The 19,569-nt window shown below is 39.7% G+C and overlaps 1 protein-coding gene across 2 annotated transcripts; it reads left to right on the top strand.

Moving 5' to 3' along the window:
- The first annotated feature begins 504 nt into the window (after positions 1 to 504).
- zgc:123258 (uncharacterized protein LOC641502 homolog) lies at positions 505 to 19,276 on the top strand. 2 transcript variants are annotated; one of them, XM_036564577.1, is made up of 17 exons: positions 506 to 728; positions 1,984 to 2,094; positions 2,768 to 2,944; positions 3,273 to 3,362; positions 3,918 to 4,051; positions 5,700 to 5,851; positions 6,297 to 6,393; positions 6,847 to 6,948; positions 7,123 to 7,204; positions 8,183 to 8,257; positions 9,549 to 9,605; positions 9,753 to 9,800; positions 12,173 to 12,272; positions 12,417 to 12,494; positions 13,496 to 13,656; positions 16,309 to 16,342; positions 18,561 to 19,276. In XM_036564577.1, the coding sequence occupies exons 1-17, from the start codon at positions 678 to 680 to the stop codon at positions 18,599 to 18,601; spliced, it is 1,590 nt and encodes a 529-aa protein (XP_036420470.1). In that variant the 5' UTR covers positions 506 to 677; the 3' UTR covers positions 18,602 to 19,276. The 2 variants fall into 2 exon arrangements, with proteins under 2 accessions (XP_036420471.1, XP_036420470.1); XM_036564578.1 differs by lacking the exon at positions 9,753 to 9,800 and having other exon boundaries at positions 505 to 728; positions 18,561 to 18,785.
- The last annotated feature ends 293 nt before the right edge of the window (positions 19,277 to 19,569 follow it).

The raw sequence follows: 19,569 nt of genomic DNA, 5'->3' as shown, positions 1-19,569 counted from the left end.
GATTGGTTCCTAGGCGCCTCACGATTGTAAAAATATGGTGCTTTGAAATTGGATGAATCTTTTTAAACCACCCTGTATATTGAGGCTAGGTGCTATTATACTGAGACCATGAATTAAAATATTGAGGCCACAAGTTACTATATTGAGGCCACAAATCACCATATCGGGGCCACAAATTATTATATTGAGGGCACAAATATATTGAGGTCAGAAATTACTATATGGAGGCCACAATTTGCTATACTGAGGCCACAAGTTAATACTCTGAGGCCACAAATTACTATATTAAGGCCATGAGTTACTATATTGAGGCCTCTAATTACTATATGGAGTTATGAGAAATTTAACTCGTGGCCTCTATATATATTAATTCGTTGCTACACCTTACTAAAAAATAATCAGCATGTCACATTATGGGCTCTGTAAAAAGATGTAAAACGAGCTGTGTGTGTGCAATCAGGCAGATGTTGAGGCTTTCGAGTTTCTCCCTGCAGCGCTGCTGAGCTGGAGCTCATGTGATGGAGGCGCTGCTGAGGAGGAACTGGACTCAACTCAGCTGAACACAGCCAGTCATAACATGCCAGCACTCGCAGCTAAATAGAAACTAAACGCGCTGTGAGACTCCTGATAACGCTGGGTTTCTGTACTCTACACTTTTAAACCCAGATGGTAGCGACATGGCAGCAAAAATATGGATAATCCTGGCCGCGGTTCTGCTTTGCTACAAGGTGGGAAATAAAGCTAAAGTTAGCTTAGCTTAGCTTAGTTTAGCTTAGCCTGTTGAGGGCGAGCTGAGGCTAAGAAAGTTTACCAACCGGTTTTTCCTCCCAAACATGAAAACTGAGGACTTTGGATTAGTTTTTTGGGGTTATCATGAAACTAACGATCTAACGACACCTTCACCTACTGTATTAGTTAGTTTTCATTGTTTTTGTGTGTAAAAAGAGAGTAAAATATCAGTTTGAGGAAGTTAAACAAATGTCGGGGATTTCCAGCTCTGTCGCTTAAGTTCTATTCCTAAAAACCGGGTTTCCTTGTAGTCACATTGAAGGGGATTTTATGGAGATTTTCCATTAAGCTGGATAATTTACCCCAAAACCCTAGAATTGAGACTGTCCACTAAGAACAGGTGAAGGACTTTCCTGTTGGTCAGCTCAGTAATCCGGTTAACTGAGAAAGCTGGATAATTTAAACCCAAATAAGGACACCTCTCAAAGGGGAACTCCACCAGTTTTTTAAAAACAAATTCCACACAATTAAATGTTTAATATGTGAAGAGTGTCATCCAGAGTGCTTTGGTGTAAAATGCTCCGTTTTAGAGAAACTTGCCGAGTCAGAATTGTTCACAGTGGTGATAGGAACCAGACGTCCGCCTCTAAAAGCTCCCTCACAGAAATGTATTGCATGAAATGGTTATGAATTCACTGTCTGTTATCTGAGACATTGTTTTACGATAGTTTTGAGAACTTAACATCCATTCATGGTGGAGAGATACATGCAGGGTGTTGTGAGGTAGAATAGTCCCCAAAGAAAACTGATTATTTCGGATTTTCCGCTATTTTCCATCATCAACATTCCATGTAAAACTCAGAAGACTCGTGTAGGTTCACTGTTGGTTTTGGATAGTAAATAAAATGTCTATATTTTTGTTGTAGTCATGGCGACCTTTGGTTCCTGTCACCACCACTGTAAAGAAATCTGAACCATTTCACACCAAACTGCTTTGAATCCCTGAAAATCAGTGGAATTTTCCTTTAACTTACCAAAACTGACCAAACTATCCTGAGGGACACAGGTGTCCCTTCATCTTACTGGACAGTTTTGACATAAGGCTTTTTTTTTCCTCTTCCAAGTTGCTTTCTCAGGTAAATAACTTAAACTAAAGGTGTCTTGCTGGACCGTCTCATGTCCTAAAAGTACACTCCAATAGAAATGCCGTTTGGAGTTAAAGCTCATACAGTGTTATTTGTTGTTTTGTTCCAGGGCGAATGCCAAGAGGCGGTTCTGCACGTTTCTAATGGAGCTCTTCATAAGGATTACTGTCTTGTGTACAATTCATCGTGGTCCAACATCTCCGACTCTCTCAGCGATGCTGTAAGTGAGAGGAGTCAGTGATGAATCCACTGACCCTGACAGATATTACTGACAGATGGAGCTCCACTGAGGACCCACTTTAAGAGCGATCTACTGTTTGTGTGTGAAATATTAGTGCAAGTCTGCTCTCACTGCCAGCTCTCATAATCCAGATGGGAGAAATAAAATAATAACATGGGGTATTGATAAACTTCTGAAGTTGGGCTGGACAATTAATCATATTTTATTTTCAGTTACAATTTTGTCTTCAAACAATTATAAAAACAAGATAATAGAGATAAAATTATTATCGTGCCACATTCCGTTTCACACTGATGCAAAAGGCCCAAACTCATTTATTTTGGTCTAATTTATATTTATTTATAATATAAATATTATGCAACAGTTTCTGTCGTTATGCAACACCTGTTTCCATAGTTATGTCACATGACTGAATGGTTATAATACACCCAATTACAGTTTTACAGTTAAATAGAAGCATGATGATTCTGTTAAATAAAAATGAGATAAAAAATTACAGACTGTTTTTTTTTCTCTGAAGTTCTAGGAAGAACCTGTGTGGGTTCTTTAGATAAAACCTCCAGATTCAGTTCATGTGCTCACCCAGAAGGATAAGCGGTTTAGAAAATGTGTGTGTGTGTGTGTGTGTGTGTGTGTTTGTTTGTGTCTCCAGGTGAAGTACGAGCTGGTGAATCTGACCTCCAGCCTGCTGTGTAATGAGGGGGAGGTGAGGCCTCAGAAGGGAAAGGCCCTGGCCGTAATGAGAGGAACGTGCGCTTTCAGTCAGAAAGCTGAAGTGGCTCAGAAACTCGGAGCGGCTGTCCTGCTCATCACCAGCGAGGAAGACATGGTAGGAGTCTGCTTTTTTGTCTGTTTGGCAAAAATCCCCTCTTAACTTAAAGAGATAATGAACATCTCCAGAAGTGTATGATTTAGCTGTTAGCACAGTGCTAATTGGTGGCATATTAGTTTCCATTACTTGTTAGCTACATTGGCCTTGTGGCTCCCGCGCTAAAACTAAAGACTTCAGACAACAGTCATGCTTGTCTGATCGACTGCATTTGGGGTAAGCTGGTGGCGGGGGTGGGAAGGGGTCTTTCTGATTCCTAGAGCTGTGGGGCTATTCTGTAGAATGATTGTAAATACAGACTAGCACTCAGAAAAAACTTTTATTTCAGCCAACGCCATCAGCCAATGATTCAGAATATGGGAAAGTGAAGATTCCACTGGCCTTGATGAGATACAGCGACTTCCTTGATGCCCAAAAGGTAAAAAAAGTGTCTGACAATGTCTTAGAACTTGGATCTATATAAAAAAAAAAAAAAATTATCTTGGAAATAAATGTGTTTGTGATTGCGATAATGTTATTTGTATTTATTATAGTATAAGTGTTTTTCAAAGAACATAAATGCTTACTGCTCAGACAAATAGCTTTTATATAGATTATATGTCTAGTCGAGTAAAAGATACCTTGAAACTAGTCAGTACAGCATCGAATAATGATATGAAGATATTTAAAATACAATTAAAATTACAACTCTTGCAATTTAAAAATTTCATTCTTTAAAATTGCGCTTTAGATATAAACATGGTGATTATTTATTTATGAATTTATTTATCTTAATATTAATAATTAATAAATATTGTAAGTCAGTTTGGAGTCAGTTATTGACTGAACACAGATGTAGCAGATAGAAATTAGACTTAGAAATGCTGCATTGCTTCTCCAGCTATATAATACATTTACGATAATATGATAATCATGCAGATCATGAATGTAAGCACTCAGGTAGGAGCTGAACACACCCCTCTCCTTCTGTCAGGTGTTTCCAGATAAGATGGAGGTGCAGCTGTTTGCTCCGCCCATTCCTCCGTTTGATGTGAGCATCATCGTCATGCTCGCCCTTGCGGTGTTCACTGTCGGCATGGGCGGCTTCTGGAGCGGAGCCATGGAGAGGTCAGTGACATCATACACAGGTCAAAGTTACTATCTAAATAGAGGATTGGCGATATGGAGAAAACATATCACGATACTTCAAGACGTTTTCTCGATACACAATATGCATCATAATGTTTAGTGTTTTGTTTTGTTTGTTTTGGGCAGTTGGGACAGACAATAGTTTATATTTATGTAATGCTACATAGAAAATAAAAATAAAAAATGCTATAATGATACTTATACACTACAGTGATGTTATTCAGTGATTTACAAACTTCACTGCACTAAATACAGTTAAACAGGCCTAATTATGCTCACTTTGTAATGAAAAAATGTAGTTATTCAGTTTATATCAAAATACCTACATTTAGAGTCAGTTATTCATTCAGCCTAATGAGAAACTCTAGAACAGACTCAGTTTATATCACAATACCTACATTTAGAGCCAGTTATTCATTTCAGATGATCTTTATTTTGTGTGTGGTGAAGGCTCACACTGTATGAAGTCCTATAATGTCCTCAGTATGTAATCTGCCCATGTTATCGGTTAAAGGAATACTCATTGGTTTGAAAAGCATAGTAATGTAGCTAATTATGAGCCCATTGTGTGCCCATTATCTTATTTTAGTTTTTTATTTTTACCCATTATTTTCTTTCTTCCTGCTTCTTCTTAAATAGTTTTCTTTTTCAAATTTTATATTACATAGTCATTGTAATAGTTTTTCATAGGCTTCATTAAATGTGGTGTTACTAAGGCTAGTTATCATTCACTTAGACCCCGTTTACACCTGCTCACTTCCTGTGTCCTGTATCTGGATTGTATCCTGATAAGATTTTGGCACCATGCATTTACACTTGGTAGTCAAATGCATCTCCAGTTAGTTGACTGAAATCTGATTGCTGTTTGGGACGGAATATGCAAATCAGCTCGTTATGCAGCAAAGTTCTGGGAGGGGTTTCAGTTGTACTAGGAGGGTCTTGCTTGTACTGGGGGGGGTTTTGGTTATTGAATGTGTTCTGGAGAGATGGATGTGTTTACACTGCTATAGCATGCGTATTCGCTACGTTTACACTCACATTTTTATGTGGCCTCATCCAGATAAAATCCTGATACTAATGACTGGTGAAGTGACCGGGTGTAACAAGGTCAATATTTTGATACCTTGACATCAGTACTGATTTCTAAACAGTACTTGCCTTAGCACCTTCTTTTAAATTACAAATACAAAGTAAGTTTAAATTATATAGCTGAGGATGTGTATATTTACTGACCACAGACTAATCAAGATATGCTGAAGTTAAGAACAGCAGGCATGTAATTTTGACAGCCAATCAGCAGTCTAGATTTTAGAACGAGCATGCTTATTTGTTCATGGCTGTTGATAAGACTACTTAGATATTGCATTTTGGTATTGAATGACATGGAGTTTTCAGTACTATTTTAATATTGAAATAATCAAGTAGGCACTGTAAAATTTGCTGTTTCGTTGTTCATAAACGAAATCTTATGACACTTTTGTATCAAGAAAATGTCTCTAAGTATCGTGATGTTATATTATTGCCCTTATGCCTGTGTGTGTGTGTGTGTGTGTGTGTGTGTATATATATATATATATATATATATATATATATATATATATATATATATATATATATATATGTTCAGGGCGAAGCAGAACACTGGGCTGGCTCTGTCTGGAGGTGAGGAGAGAGGTGATAGCGGTGATGTGACACTGTACTCTCCGCTGAAGGTGCTGCTGTTCGTGGTGCTAATGTGCGGGATGCTTGTGCTCATGTATTTTTTCTACAAGTGGCTTGGTGAGTAATCCCCGCCCTCTGAATGCTTAAAGGTGAGCTCCAGGTATGTCCACCAGGTGTAAAAGACATCTTGTTGGGTTAAATACTGATGTGAAGAAGAAATACTCTTCAAGGTGTGGCTGCAGCGATCACCGCAGCACAGTCAGGGGAACGTGGCAACCACATTACCACATATATTTCCTCCTCTTTATTTGTTTTTCTTTGTGTTTTGTTTTTTCTGTGAGTGCACAGCTAAGTGCAGCTCATTTTACACCAGAAGTGAGAACCACTGCGTTTCCGAACCCCTTTTTTTGTGCAGTGTCACTGTCTGTATGTTATATTCAGTAATACGCAGTAGCCTAAACAGAGTTTCACTAACTTAACATTTGTGACTCTGGAGTTTATCTTAAAGACCAGTGGTAATGTACGTTGGTTTTATTCTTACTGGTCTAATTGTGTCCTGCAGTGTATGTGATCATCGTGATCTTCTGCCTGGCCTCGGCTTCAGCGCTCTACAGCTGCCTCGACGCCCTTGCAAACGCAGTGGGATGCAGCAAACTCAAGTATGCGCATGCACACACTCACAGGCTGCAATTGATTTCCACAAATTTCCGTAATCAATTAACCTATTTACTCTTATGTACTTAAAAACAAAAGACTCTAATTATTTATAGTGTTTACATTGTCAAATTGACATTAATGTAGTTCTCACAGAAAAAGGCCAACTTGTTAAGTTCATTAAATGATATTGAAAGTTTTACTGTACAAGTGTAAAATTAACTTCAGTTTGGAACTTTTCTGTGGCACATCTTGCAGAAGCTAATTTGCATTGTTTCATTTAAAAAGCGCTCTATAATGTTCATATGATCCACACAGTCATTGTGACAGACTGTAATACACTACAGGAAGTGTAGGGGGTGATATGGTTTCTATTGTTTCATTTAAAAAGTGCTCTGTAATGTTCATATGATCCACACAGTCATTCTGACAGACTGTTTCTGGTGTCTCTCCCTCAGTGTGTTGTGTGGAGAAAGGAGCTGCTCGGTGCGTTCGCTGCTGCTGGCGGCTGTGTGTATCACTCTTGCAGTGGTGTGGGGTGTGTACCGCAACGAGGACAGGTACCATCTCAACATACACTCACACACACTGGTGTCTGTGTGTGTGAGCAGGATGTGGTTTAGTCTGAATGCTCTGGTAGCTGGAGATGTTTAAAATATTGGGAAATTTTGACCAGAGCAGACACATGTGATGTGCCAGTAAGTTTGTGTGTGTGTGTGTGTGTGTGTGTGTAGGTGGATCTGGATCCTGCAGGATCTGCTGGGTGTAGCTTTCTGTCTGCACTTCATGAAGACCATCACACTCTCCAACTACAAGGTGCTGTTCACTTTATAATTGACAGTAATAATTGTGGAGTCATTTTAATCCAGTGTGAATCTGCAGCGTGTGTAGTTTTTACAGTCTGACGGTAATAATTGTGAGTGATTTTAATCCAGTATGGACCTTGTGATGATGTAAGGTACTCCTTACACATCACAGAGTAAAGATTGATTGTATATACTTACCTGTACTTACCTTTGGACTGCTCATCGTTGCCTTTAAGGACTAAAAAGAGAACTGAGTGGGTTCACCTGAGTTTTACTTACCTGGGTGAGTCCATCCTCTGTAGAAGACGAGGGAAGAACAAAACTTGTAAGAGAGAAAATTGTTAAGTGTACACTGTAATTGCAAATGACGGTTAATGACGTCATGAATGTGAATGTGAACAGTAAGTAGAGAATATGAATTATTATTACTGTTGAATGTAAATATATTTAAATGTTCAGAGCTCTTGTTTTACCCAGGCCAGTGATGGTTTATTCTAGGGGAGGAGTGACTAGTGTATTAGCAGCATTACTAGGGGTACAAGGGATGCTTTCAGCTCAGTAATTAACTGAATGATAACGAGTGTTTGTGATCTGTATGACTTTGCGGAACTATGTCTTCAAGTTGTAGAGACTGTTATTTTCGTTTTGTTTTTCACTTTTTTTACCCATGAAGTGTACCCCCCTTCTATAGCATACTGCCGGGTCGAGGGACACGATTTAACCTGATTGAACCTAAGTTGTAAATACAGCCCATTTTAAATTTAATGTGGCTGTGATGTCTGACTATGGATACGTATGAATGAACATTCCACCTAGAACTGTTAAGCAACACCATTTTTAAGCGAATAGACAAAGAGAAATTGGACAATGGTTTTTGGTGTAAACCTACACAGCCAAGGTGGAAACATACAATACAAGAAGATGTAGTGCTGTAGTGTGGAGTGACTTTTATCTTTGATGTTGTGTTAATTCAGTTTTTTCTCTGTAGATCTGTGTATTCCTGCTCAGCCTCCTGCTGATTTACGATGTTTTCTTCGTCTTCATCACACCATTCCTCACACCTGTGAGTATCACCTGCTTCAGGATCAGAATATTTTGTCTTTGGCCCTGGCGTTTACAGAAAACCACAAGAATAGAAAATATGTATGTGAAATTAATATTAAAATCATTTATTACGATGCAAAGTGTTTCTCTTGTTCTAGAAGATTAAAGCTTCAGTACACAAATACACAACAGTAAATAAGAGCACATTTCTGCTGTAGAACACAGTCACCACCTCCAGTTTTTCAAAGAAAAGAAAAACAAAGCAAAGACATTGTCAGTTTTTTTCCCACTTTCTTCTGCCAAACACTGCAGCTTAAAGTAGGTGAAGGATTAAAGGGGAAGACTATAAACTAAATAAATTGAAGTATTAAAGTTTATTTTTCAAGACCCATATAATTTTTGTAGCTTTTTTGAAGTAGGAGTTATATGTATATGTAAACACTATTAAACTTTTAAAATGTATTGTTCACTCTTTGTTCATAGCTTTTGTGATCACACTCTTTGTTCATAGCTTTTTGTGATCACAACCAACACGCCTCCGCCTATTCTGCCTACAGCAGTTTATTCTCACCCATTCAGCCTACAGCATTTTAGCCCCGCCCGTTTAGCCTACAGCAGTTTAGCCTCGCCCATTCAGCCTACAGCGGTTTTGCCCCGCCCATTCAGCCTACAGCATTTTAGCCCTGCCCGTTCAGTCTAGAGCACTGTAGTAAGTGCTTTTTTAATGAGACTCACATAGGGCGGCCTATCAGAACAAAGCTCATTAACATACATCAGTCTTAAAGACACCGTAAAAGCCTGTTTAATTGTAAGGAGTGAAGAGGGGCTGGGAGACGATCATGTATAAATGATTTATGACTGTTTTTGATGCATAAGACTACAGGTGGGCAAAAATCTATTTTTCTAACATCTGATAAATTGGAACAGACAGAGTAGTGCTACATTTAAAGACTGTTTTACTGTCCTTAAAAACTATGAATACAATGATTGGTATACAACATTTCACACAATGTGCTGTACTAAATCCAGTTAAAGAGGTCTAATGATGCTCTCTTTGTAATGAAATATGCAGTGGGGAAGTGCTGTCGATGTCCTTGATGTGCTTACAAAAGCATGCTGCGACATTATTTATCACGATAAATATTACTATACTGTCCAGCCCTATGTAAAACCACTTAAACATTATAAGTGGACATTATAAAATGCAATACAGCAAGAAAAATGAACATTCATTCATTCATTTATTGATTTATTTATTTATGTATTAATGTATTTATTTGTTTATTTTTGTATATGTTTGTGTTTTGCAGAATGGAGAGAGCATCATGGTGCAGGTAGCACTTGGTCCGGGTGCACGAGGAGAGAAGGTAAATTTGTGTGTGTGTGTGTGTGTGTGTGTGTGTGTGTGTGTGTGTGTGTATATGTGTACAATAACAGTCATTAACCATGTTGGTGGTGTGTGTCTGTCTGTCTGTGTGTGTGTGTGTGTGTGTGTGTGTTTGATCCGGCTGTAGGGCGGTGGTAGTGAGATTCCGGCCGACCCCTCACCATCCTACGAGAAAGTAAGATTCAATCTATCCAAGATTGAAGAGGGCCGTTGGCCTTGCATGGCTTGCATGCCTGCGTGCTCTCTCACACACACAGAACCATGACTGCCAAAAACTGTCAGAACGAAAAAAAAAAACATCTCTACGCTAATGCTAGGGTTAGGGTTAGTTAATGCCAAAATAAGAACAACACAGCTATCCTTTCATGGTGTTTGGGCTGAACAGCCAACCCTGGAAAGAAATATATCGTTTTTTTTTCTTTGAAAAATAGGCTGCTCAACTCCTGTTTGTCATAAATGTCACGCTTTCGTGTTTGTGAGGATTAATTGCGTCTGAGTATCTAAACCTGGATTAACAGAGAAAACTGTTAGGGCCAGTCAACTTCTGTTTCTTGAGCTGGTTATATGCTGTACAACTTTTAAAACCGTAACAGATTTCTAGAACAAAGAGCATCACACACTTAACGTCTTGAATAGAATTTCCTGTTATGTTGTCGTGAAGACGCTCACACTAGATGATGAGCCTAAAAGAGTGAACACCACACTAAATGAGTTTTGGCTACGAAAAGCACCTAAAATCGTTATCATCGTTATATAAGTATAGGGATGAATCTGAGATTTAAGTCAAGTCAAGTCAAATTTATTTATATAGCGCCTTTTACAACAGATGTCACAAAGCAGCTTTACAAAGAATCCGGGTCCAAGCCCCCAGTGAGCAAGCCTTGGCGACAGTGGCAAGGAAAAACTCCCTCAACAGGAGGAAGAAACCTTGAGAGGAACCAGACTCAAAAGGGGAACCCATCCTCCTCTGGTCGACACTGGATAAGAGGACAGACACAAAACAGTATAAGTGGATACAGTTTAACACCACTGTGCAGTGCGCCGGCTGCATCTCAGGTCAGACCCTCTTAGGACAGGCAGCCGCTCAGCTCAGGGAAAGGGGGGGGAGGGGGAGGGGGGGGGTGAGAGGGACATAGTTAGAAAAACAAATTAACCAAAAGCTCGACTAAACAGGTAAGTTTTTAGCCTAGACTTAAAGATGTTTCTCTCTCCTAGATCACTTGTTCTGTTACATAGCTGACCATCTCATTCTAACGGGACTCGTGAACGCTTTGTGTGGTAGAAATCAAACATATTGTAGGGTCTCTAGTCCCGAGCAGATCGGAGGGCTAAAAAGTGACTCGTTTCTCCTCTCAAATAGGGGCAAATTGGAATTAGAATCACGTTTGGGTTGCACCAGGTTTGCGTAGGTTTATATTTTTTAATAAGTTTGGGCGTAAAGTCTTTACTGAGTCCTTAGTTACACTAGTTAGTTTCCAACTATCCTTTAACTAAATTTGGTTGCATTGAACTCCGCAAGTCATGTCTTAACTAGTAACAGCTTACTGATGTGTACGCCGCTTCAACATGATGATAACATGTTCAGATGTGTACAAGTTAAACTGAATAAACTGATGATCTACAGCCGCTGTCTGTTTATTTTTTAATATTTCACTGAGAAAACAAATACGCAACTTTTTAAACGCCGGTTTCTGGCTGACCGGCTAAGCCTCAGTTTAGCCGTTTGTGCAGCTGTGGGCGTTTAGCTTCGTGCTCGGAGTTTAAACCATGACGATGAGAGGAAAATCATGGTGTATAGCATTTAGATGTTTTTAGCTGAGTAACCAAAAAAATTCATATTTTTGGTCTTTTTGTGCTCTCTGTGTAGTTCTGATGGTTTCCCCAAAACTCAGTGCTCAGTGTTAGAACTAGTATGTGGTGCAACTCGTTCTGATTTAGTGATGATAAACCTGAACTTGGTAAATACTTACATCACAACTAGACTACGTTTGAACTTACACACAGCTGGTGCAACCAGCCACTGGTATACACACAGCTTTAGGTTTAGTGAAGCAGAAACTTAGTCAGGAACCCTGATTAATGTTTTTTTCCTCAGGTCAGTGCGATATGGTTTACGTTTTCACCGCACAGTGAACTGTACCGTCCCTGAATACCAAATTTGGTTACACCCCTTGCTGTGTGTACCAAACGTGCCGAGCCAGAATATATGAGTGAGGCTGGTAATGATGCAATACACTAATTGAATTATCACACTATCCAAAATCTCTCTCTGACCGTCACATAAAACCAAATACACTAAAAATTGACACAGAACCTGAGTCTCCTCCATCGCTGCTACTTTTTGTTATGTTTTCCGCTAACCCTCTACACCTCCCTCACTATTTTACGTTGTGGAAATCTTATTTTATTATCTTAATTCAACAGTATGAAATATAGAAATTATCTTTTTAGTATGTTCAGCTCAGTCCTGTTTTACTAACTCACTAACATGGGCTTGGAGGGGGGTTTCCAGAGTAGTAATGTGTGTCTACTATGTGTTTTGTCCAGTTGCCAGTGGTGATGCGCGTCCCGCGGTTCTCGGCCTGGGCACAGAACCTGTGTGTGATGCAGTTCTCCATCCTTGGCTATGGTGACATCATCGTTCCAGGTGAGGCGATGTTTCCACCGGAACACAGACACAAACACCGGCATGTACATTCACCAAAAGTCTGTGTAAGTTTAACACTCAGCATATTAATCATAAGTGCCTTCATTGGTCACTAAAATATTGGCACAAATGTGTCCCTTACAGGCCTGTTGGTGGCGTACTGCCACAGATTTGATGTTTGGATCGGTTCCAACAGGATCTACTTCATCTCCTGCACCATCGGTACTGCTGCTTTCCTCAACTCTAGTATCACTGTATAGAGCAGCACCTTTAGCATCGCTGTATAGAGCAACATCTTTAGCATCACTGTACAGAGAAACGCCTTTAGCATCACTGTACAGAGAAACACATTTAGCATCACTGTGTAGAGCAACACCATTAGCATGACTGAATAGAGCAACACTTTAGGCATTGCTGTATAGAGCAACACATTTAGAATCACTGTATTCACCTACACATTTACCATAGAGCTGCACCTTAATCACTATACAGAGCAACACCTTTAGCATCACTGTATTGAGCAACACATTTAGCATCACTGTATCGAACAACACATTTAGCGTCACTGTACAGAGCAACACCTTTAGCATCACAGTATGGAGCAACATCTTAGGCATTGCTGTATAGAGCAACACATTTAGAATCACTGTATAGAGCTACACTTTTACCATAGAGCTGCACCTTAATCATCACTGTATAGAGCAACACCTTTAGCATCACTGTATTTAGCAACACATTTAGCATCACTGTATCGAACAACACATTTAGCGTCACTGTACAGAGCAACACCTTTAGCATCACAGTATGGAGCAACATCTTAGGCATTGCTGTATAGAGCAACACCTTTAGCATCACTGTATAGAGCAACACATATAGCATCACTGTATAGAGCAACACATTTAGCATCACTGTATAGAGCTACACCTTTACCATAGAGCTGCACCTTAATCATTACTGTATAGAGTGACACCTTTAGCATCACTGTATAGAGCTACATCTTTAGCATCACTGCATAGAGCTTCAACTTTAGTACTGCTATATGAAGCACTTAGCACATTTTGAGAAACAGCGTCACATGCAGTAAATGTGTAATTGTATAAAGACTTCCACTCTGTGTCAGTAAGCTAAAGTTCAGTCATAGGACCTTACAGTTAAAGAGTTCTTGATGCATTGTTCTGTTCTGTATGTAAATATCTGATATCAAAACGGGTCTGTGTGTGCAGCATACTGTGTAGGTCTGGCAGTGACATTTGTGGTGATGCTGTTGTCCAGAATGGGTCAGCCAGCTCTGCTGTATCTGGTGCCGTTCACTCTGATCACCAGTGCTGTTGTCGCTTTGAGCCGCAAAGAGTTCAGACAGTTCTGGGCTGGGACCACGTACCAGGTGAGTGCTTCTGATTGGACCACAGAACGGTCTGATTGACAGTGAACGATCTTTGATTGGACAAGACAACAGCCCATAGTGCTTAAGGCATGCTTCTGCTTGCTTGAAGTAACAGTGAGTAATATGGGTATAAATCTGTGACCTCATGGCGATTGTGGTGATTTGGTTGTCATGATTCTTTAGGAAATGATTTGGTGAATCATGAAATTTCAGTTTTCCCCTGTAAACTACTTACATAGTAGTGGAATGTAGACACTAAAAAGAGTGTGCCAAACTATTTTCAGTTTTAATGCTGCTGAATTAGCAGCTTCTGATTGATGCATTAGTTTGTATTTGTACACCCCTGTTGCTTAGTGAGTAACACTCAAGATGAGCAGCTGACCACAGATCGCTGTCTTCACTACTATAATGCTGCTAGAAATCTGCGTTAACTCCAGCAGCACCCAGCTCTGTTACTGCAGGGCCACAATGCACAGTTTAGCGTTTTACAGCGCCAGCTAGAATAGAGATGCCTACTTTTTTGTCTTGGGGGCCTGGGGCCAAAGTAACAAGGCAGTGTACAAATAAAGAAGGCAGGTAGATTTCAAATTAGATTTTTAAAATGTATTTTTTTTGCATACTTCAAAAATACAATTCCACTCAACTTCATTGTCATTATACATATACAGGGGGATACAGTATAACAAAACACATTCGGGGTACTTCTCTAGTGCATAGATATTAAGACAAGGACAGTAGGTCATGATACACTGTCCATTGAAGAGCATACGTGGTAAACATGCTATGAAACTGAAACTTTAACTGAGATGAAATGCTACTAATACTAATTATTATATTAAATATCCCTCTTTTTATTAGATTTGGTTATAAATAGGACATGTACAGTCGTATACAAAAGTTTGGGCACTTATTTTTGTTGATTTTGATTTGACATCTTTACCAAGGGTGCAGTTAATTCTGGAGGGCGATGAGTCATCTTTTTTTAATAAGCTGTCGAGTAGTTAGAGCAGGTGCGGTGCTGTGGTCCTGCAGCTGTGAATCAGAGTCTGTTACCTAGCATCATGTAGAGCAGTAGTGCTGCTAAAGCTCCAGTATAAAATCTCTGAACGTTCACCAACAGAGCTTAAAGTGTAACGTCAGACTGCTCTAAACTCCTCCTGGAGCAGCCAGTTGTTTTGCTTTTACTAGTGCCTATTTTCAGCTAGTGGATGTTAGCCATCTCATTTAGTTTACATTAATATTAGCACTGTACTGTATTGTGTGTTAGCAATCGTAGTCTTTTCAATTAAAGTGATTGTTCAGGCAGAAATCAGATCCCCACAGGTTCCCACTTATTGCAGATGCAGTCGATCAGCCAAGACGTTCGGTGTCTGAAGTTTGCTTCCGTTAATGTAGCTAACCAGTAATGAAAGCTTTTTAGAGTCACCGGTTAGCATGATGCTAACTGCACACTGTGTGTGTAGTCTAAAATAAGGCTGTGTTCAGACTGCAGGTAAATCATATTGGTTTCTCAAATCAGATCTTTTGAGTCGACTGTCCACTCTGTTATCTGCTGATAATCAGATCAGATTTGTGTGTTCAGACACCACAAGTCTGTCTGCATGGTTTGCCGTGGTAACAACGTAGGCTTCAGTAACTACGTAGCTACGCTGGTGACGCGGATTTTAAATGCAGTGCAGGAGAGATGGAGGAGCATCATCTCACCCTCCAAACTCTTCAGAATTCTCTTCATAATCATGAATCTTTGAAGCTCTTCTTGAATCCCAGCATCTCATCACTCTGGATATGGCATCGTTGTTGTTTGTCATGTTGCGAGTGACGCAAAAGACCCTTTGAAATTTGAATTAAGCGTCCAGAGCATCCACAGTCTGAGACAAATCTCTTGACTCTAGACTCCCAGCCCAAATTAGGTTTTTGTCATATCCAGATTGTATCCAGATTGATTTTTGATAGTCTGGACAGAAAAAAAAACACATTAAATCAGAGTTTTGCAAATTGGATCCAAACCACATTTGGAGGTGGTTTGAAATGTGACTCCAGTCAGATTCTAACAGATTTGTCTCAGTCTGGACGCTCTGGACACTCAAATCGGATTTCAAAGGGTTTTTTGCATCACTCGCAACACGACAAACAACAACGATGCCAAATCCAGAGTGATGAGATGCTGGGATTCAAGAAGAGCTTCAAAGATTCATGATTATGAAGAGAATTCTGAAGAGTTTGGAGGGTGAGATGATGCTCCTCCATCTCTCCTGCATCCTTGTTGAAATCCATGTCACCAGCGTAGCTACGTAGTTACTGATGCCTACGTCGTTACCATGGCAAACTGTGCAGATAGGCTGGTGGTGTCTGGACACACAACTCCGAACAGTCTGAGCAAGGCCTTAGTCTTGTAGCTCCAGTGCTAAAACCAAAGATGCACACTTTAGACCCCAAATGTGTATTAGTCGATGGGCTATGTTTGCAGTAAGGGGGAAAACTGTGTACATTTTTTTTGTTAAACTTTCATTTTAATGGTGGATGTTGAGAAATGTTTAGAGCTGTTTATCCAGTTCCACTGCTGCCTGTACACGGTTATGTACAGTATCTGCAGTGCACTTCCTCTGCTCAGCTCTGTAAAACTGTCATGTCTGATTACTTGATCTCCATCAGGTGTTGGACTCGTCCCGGGAGCCTTTATTACCAGGTGGGCTTTTACCCCTCTGCTACACCTGCTCCATCCATACCTACCTTCCATTTGCTTGCTGTGATTGTTTTTGCTTGTTTGGTCTTTCCAGCTTCTCTCACCTCAGAGCTACCTCATTATAATCGCTCCATCTTTCCAGCAGTGCCAGAGGTGACAGCTAGGGGGCAGTAGAGGCGAAGGAACGGCCTAGAAATGAGACGTATTCGTTGGTGAAATTAAATATCAACAGTTACTGCATAATGAAATGTGAACAGAGTGGTTTGGTTGTGAAACGCTCTGTTGTAGAGAAACTTCCAGAGTCCGAATTATTCACAGTGGTGGTGATAGGAACCAGACATCCACCTCTAAAAGCTCCCACACAGAAAGTTATTACATGAAATGGTTATGAATACGCTGCCTGATGTCCGAGACACTGTTTTATGATAGTATTGAGAACTTAAAATCTGTTCATGGTGGAGGGATAAATGCAGGGCGCTATGAGGCAAAATAGTCCCCCCAAAAAACTTAGTATTTCAGATTTTCCACTATTTTCCTATCATCAACATTCCATATAAAACTCAGAAGACTCGTGTAGGTTCACTGGTGGTTTTGGACAGTAAATAAAATGTCTATATTTTTGTTGTAGTCATGGCGGTTCCTGTCATTACCACGGTGAAGAAATCTGACCCATTTCACACCAAACCACTCTGAATCACTCTGCTCACAATTAATACACTCAAATGTATGGGAATTTGGAAAATGGGTGGCATTGCCCTTAAAAGTGCAGAACGTATTATTTCGGCACAATGGTGTTCCATCGCACTGTCTCCTCAGCGGTCATTTCATATCTCTCTCTCTCTCTCTCTCTCTCTCTCTCTCTCTCTCTCTCTCTCTCTCTCTCTCTCTCTCATATCCATTGTGGCTCATGATGATGCTAACATCCGCTTCACTCAGTGTTCACTTTGTGTCTTTGCACAGTGTTCAGTTTAAAGAAAAAAACATGAGAGAAACACAAAAAATGAAGACAGACATTCTTACATAAATTTTACAGCCAGTTTCAGACGGTAGCATGTACATGTTGAATAAGCTTTAGCTGTTTGGCTATGACTGAACTCTGATATGGAGGAAAAAAATTCACAAATCATTAGAAAACAGGTAAACGGAGACTAATAGTATTAGTAGAGTATGTGTGTAGCAAAGTGTGTCATTAGCGAACATGAACTGTGGAGTCAGAGAACAAAAAGCTTTGTTAGCTAGCTGGCTAACCTTTGTAATTGCAGCTTTGTTAGCTAGCTGACTAGCCTATATATTTACAGCTTTGTTAGCTGGCTGACTAGCCTTTATAATTATAGCTTTGTTAAGGAGCTGGCTGACCTTTATAGTTACAGCGTTGTTAGTTAGCTAACTGGCAAGCATTTATAGTTACAGCTTTGTTAGCTAGCTGTCTGACCTTTTATATTTACAGCTTTGTTAGATAACTGGCTAGACTTTATAATAACAGCTTTGTTATCTAGCTGACTAGCCTTTATATTTACAGCTTTGTTAGCTGGCTGACCTTTATAGTTACAGCGTTGTTAGTTAGATAACTGGCTAGGCTTTATATTTACAGCTTTGTTAGCTGGCTGACTAGCCTTTATATTTACAGCTTTGTTAGCTGGCTGACCTTTATAGTTACAGCGTTGTTAGTTAGATAACTGGCTAGGCTTTATATTCACAGCTTTGTTAGCTGGCTGACCTTTATAGTTAAAGCTTCGTTAGCTAGATTGTTGACCTTTTATAGTTACAGCTACTCTAGAACAGCACTTGTTCTTAGAATAAGGGCTTATTCAGGAAGCTTTTATTCCCTAAGACATATCCGGCTGAAGATGTTGAGCCGGATCCGGTGTGTTAGATTTGATTTGCTGTCAGCGTCTTAAGTCTCTACAATCGTCTGTGATGATGATGTGGTGAAGGTTTTGGGGAATGCTGCTGATTTCTGCTCTCTCAGGCAAACACTTTTTTTTATTTTCATTTCATTCATTACAGTAATGAAACATGGAATACAACAGATGTCCTTCAGCTCTGCCTGTATGCGTTTGTGTACATGTAAACAAAATGGCCTTTTCTCTGAAGGTAGAATTGAGCTGAATTTATCTGTATGAGTCAGGGCTAATAGAAACACTGGATAAGTGGCATGTATGGAAATAATCTGTGAACAACTCTCTCTCTCTCTCTCTCTCTCTCTCTCTCTCTCTCACAGATGGAGAGGCTGCATATCCCGGGGCAGTGAAGAAATGCTGATTTTTGGATCTTTCTTTGTTTTTTATTTTTTAAGAATCTGACAGAGGGAGTGATGGACCGCCATTTATTCATGAAGATTTGAGGGAAGCCTTTAAAGCGAAAATTATACTCAGCCACCCCAACACTGGAGCTATGAGGCTAATGTGGCTAACAAGTAATGAAAGCTTATACCCCACCAATTAGCACGTCGCCAACTGTGTATAAGCCTCCATTACCAATTAGCTAGCAAATTATCGCTTTATTGTTGAGGCTTCTGAGTGTGTGTGTGTGTGTGTGAGGGTTAATCACCGGAGCAGCAGGTGTGTGTGTGTGTGAGTTTGCTTAAACTGATGAAGGGTGACACTTGAGCTGCTCCTGATTAATAATGATGAAACTGATATTAATAATGAAATTTATAATAATGAGCACTTTATTTTCAGAGTAACTCCTCAAGCATGTTTTTAGGGGCATTCTGACACATAGGAGTTTACTGTACAGCAAGGTGATCTCCATAAAAGCCTTAATTTCTCACAAGATCAGCCCAAAGTCACTTATTTCCTTTTTAGATGATCATTTTGAGCCATGATATTTCTGTATTTGTAACATTTGACACAATCACTTTTTCATCAACGGTTCTGTTCTTTAAATGTCTTTAATTAAAAGTGGAGAAAATTAAAATTGAATTTTATCTTTGAAACAGTGCGAGAAGTGTGTGTTTGTGAAGCAGAAGTGTCTGTTTCCTCTGATTGGTGAAACGAGCAGCAGCTTCTGACATCAAGGGCCATGTGGTGGGGGTGTTGTGGTTCTGAGTATTCAATTGCATCCACATTTTATCAGAAACATCTTTCATATTACTCCACTAGGGGTGGGTGATATATTTTTTGCCATATCACAATACTTGACATTTTCACAATACACTAGACTTAGACCGAAAGATGACAGCATCATCCATCGTTGATGGCTGAGAGACGTCGTGACACTGAGGCAGC

Source organism: Colossoma macropomum, unplaced genomic scaffold, assembly GCF_904425465.1.
Source record: "Colossoma macropomum unplaced genomic scaffold, Colossoma_macropomum, whole genome shotgun sequence".
NCBI classification, from domain to species: Eukaryota; Metazoa; Chordata; class Actinopteri; order Characiformes; family Serrasalmidae; genus Colossoma; species Colossoma macropomum.
Note: the sequence above shows the minus strand (reverse complement) of the source record. Positions and strands in the feature narration are given on the sequence as shown.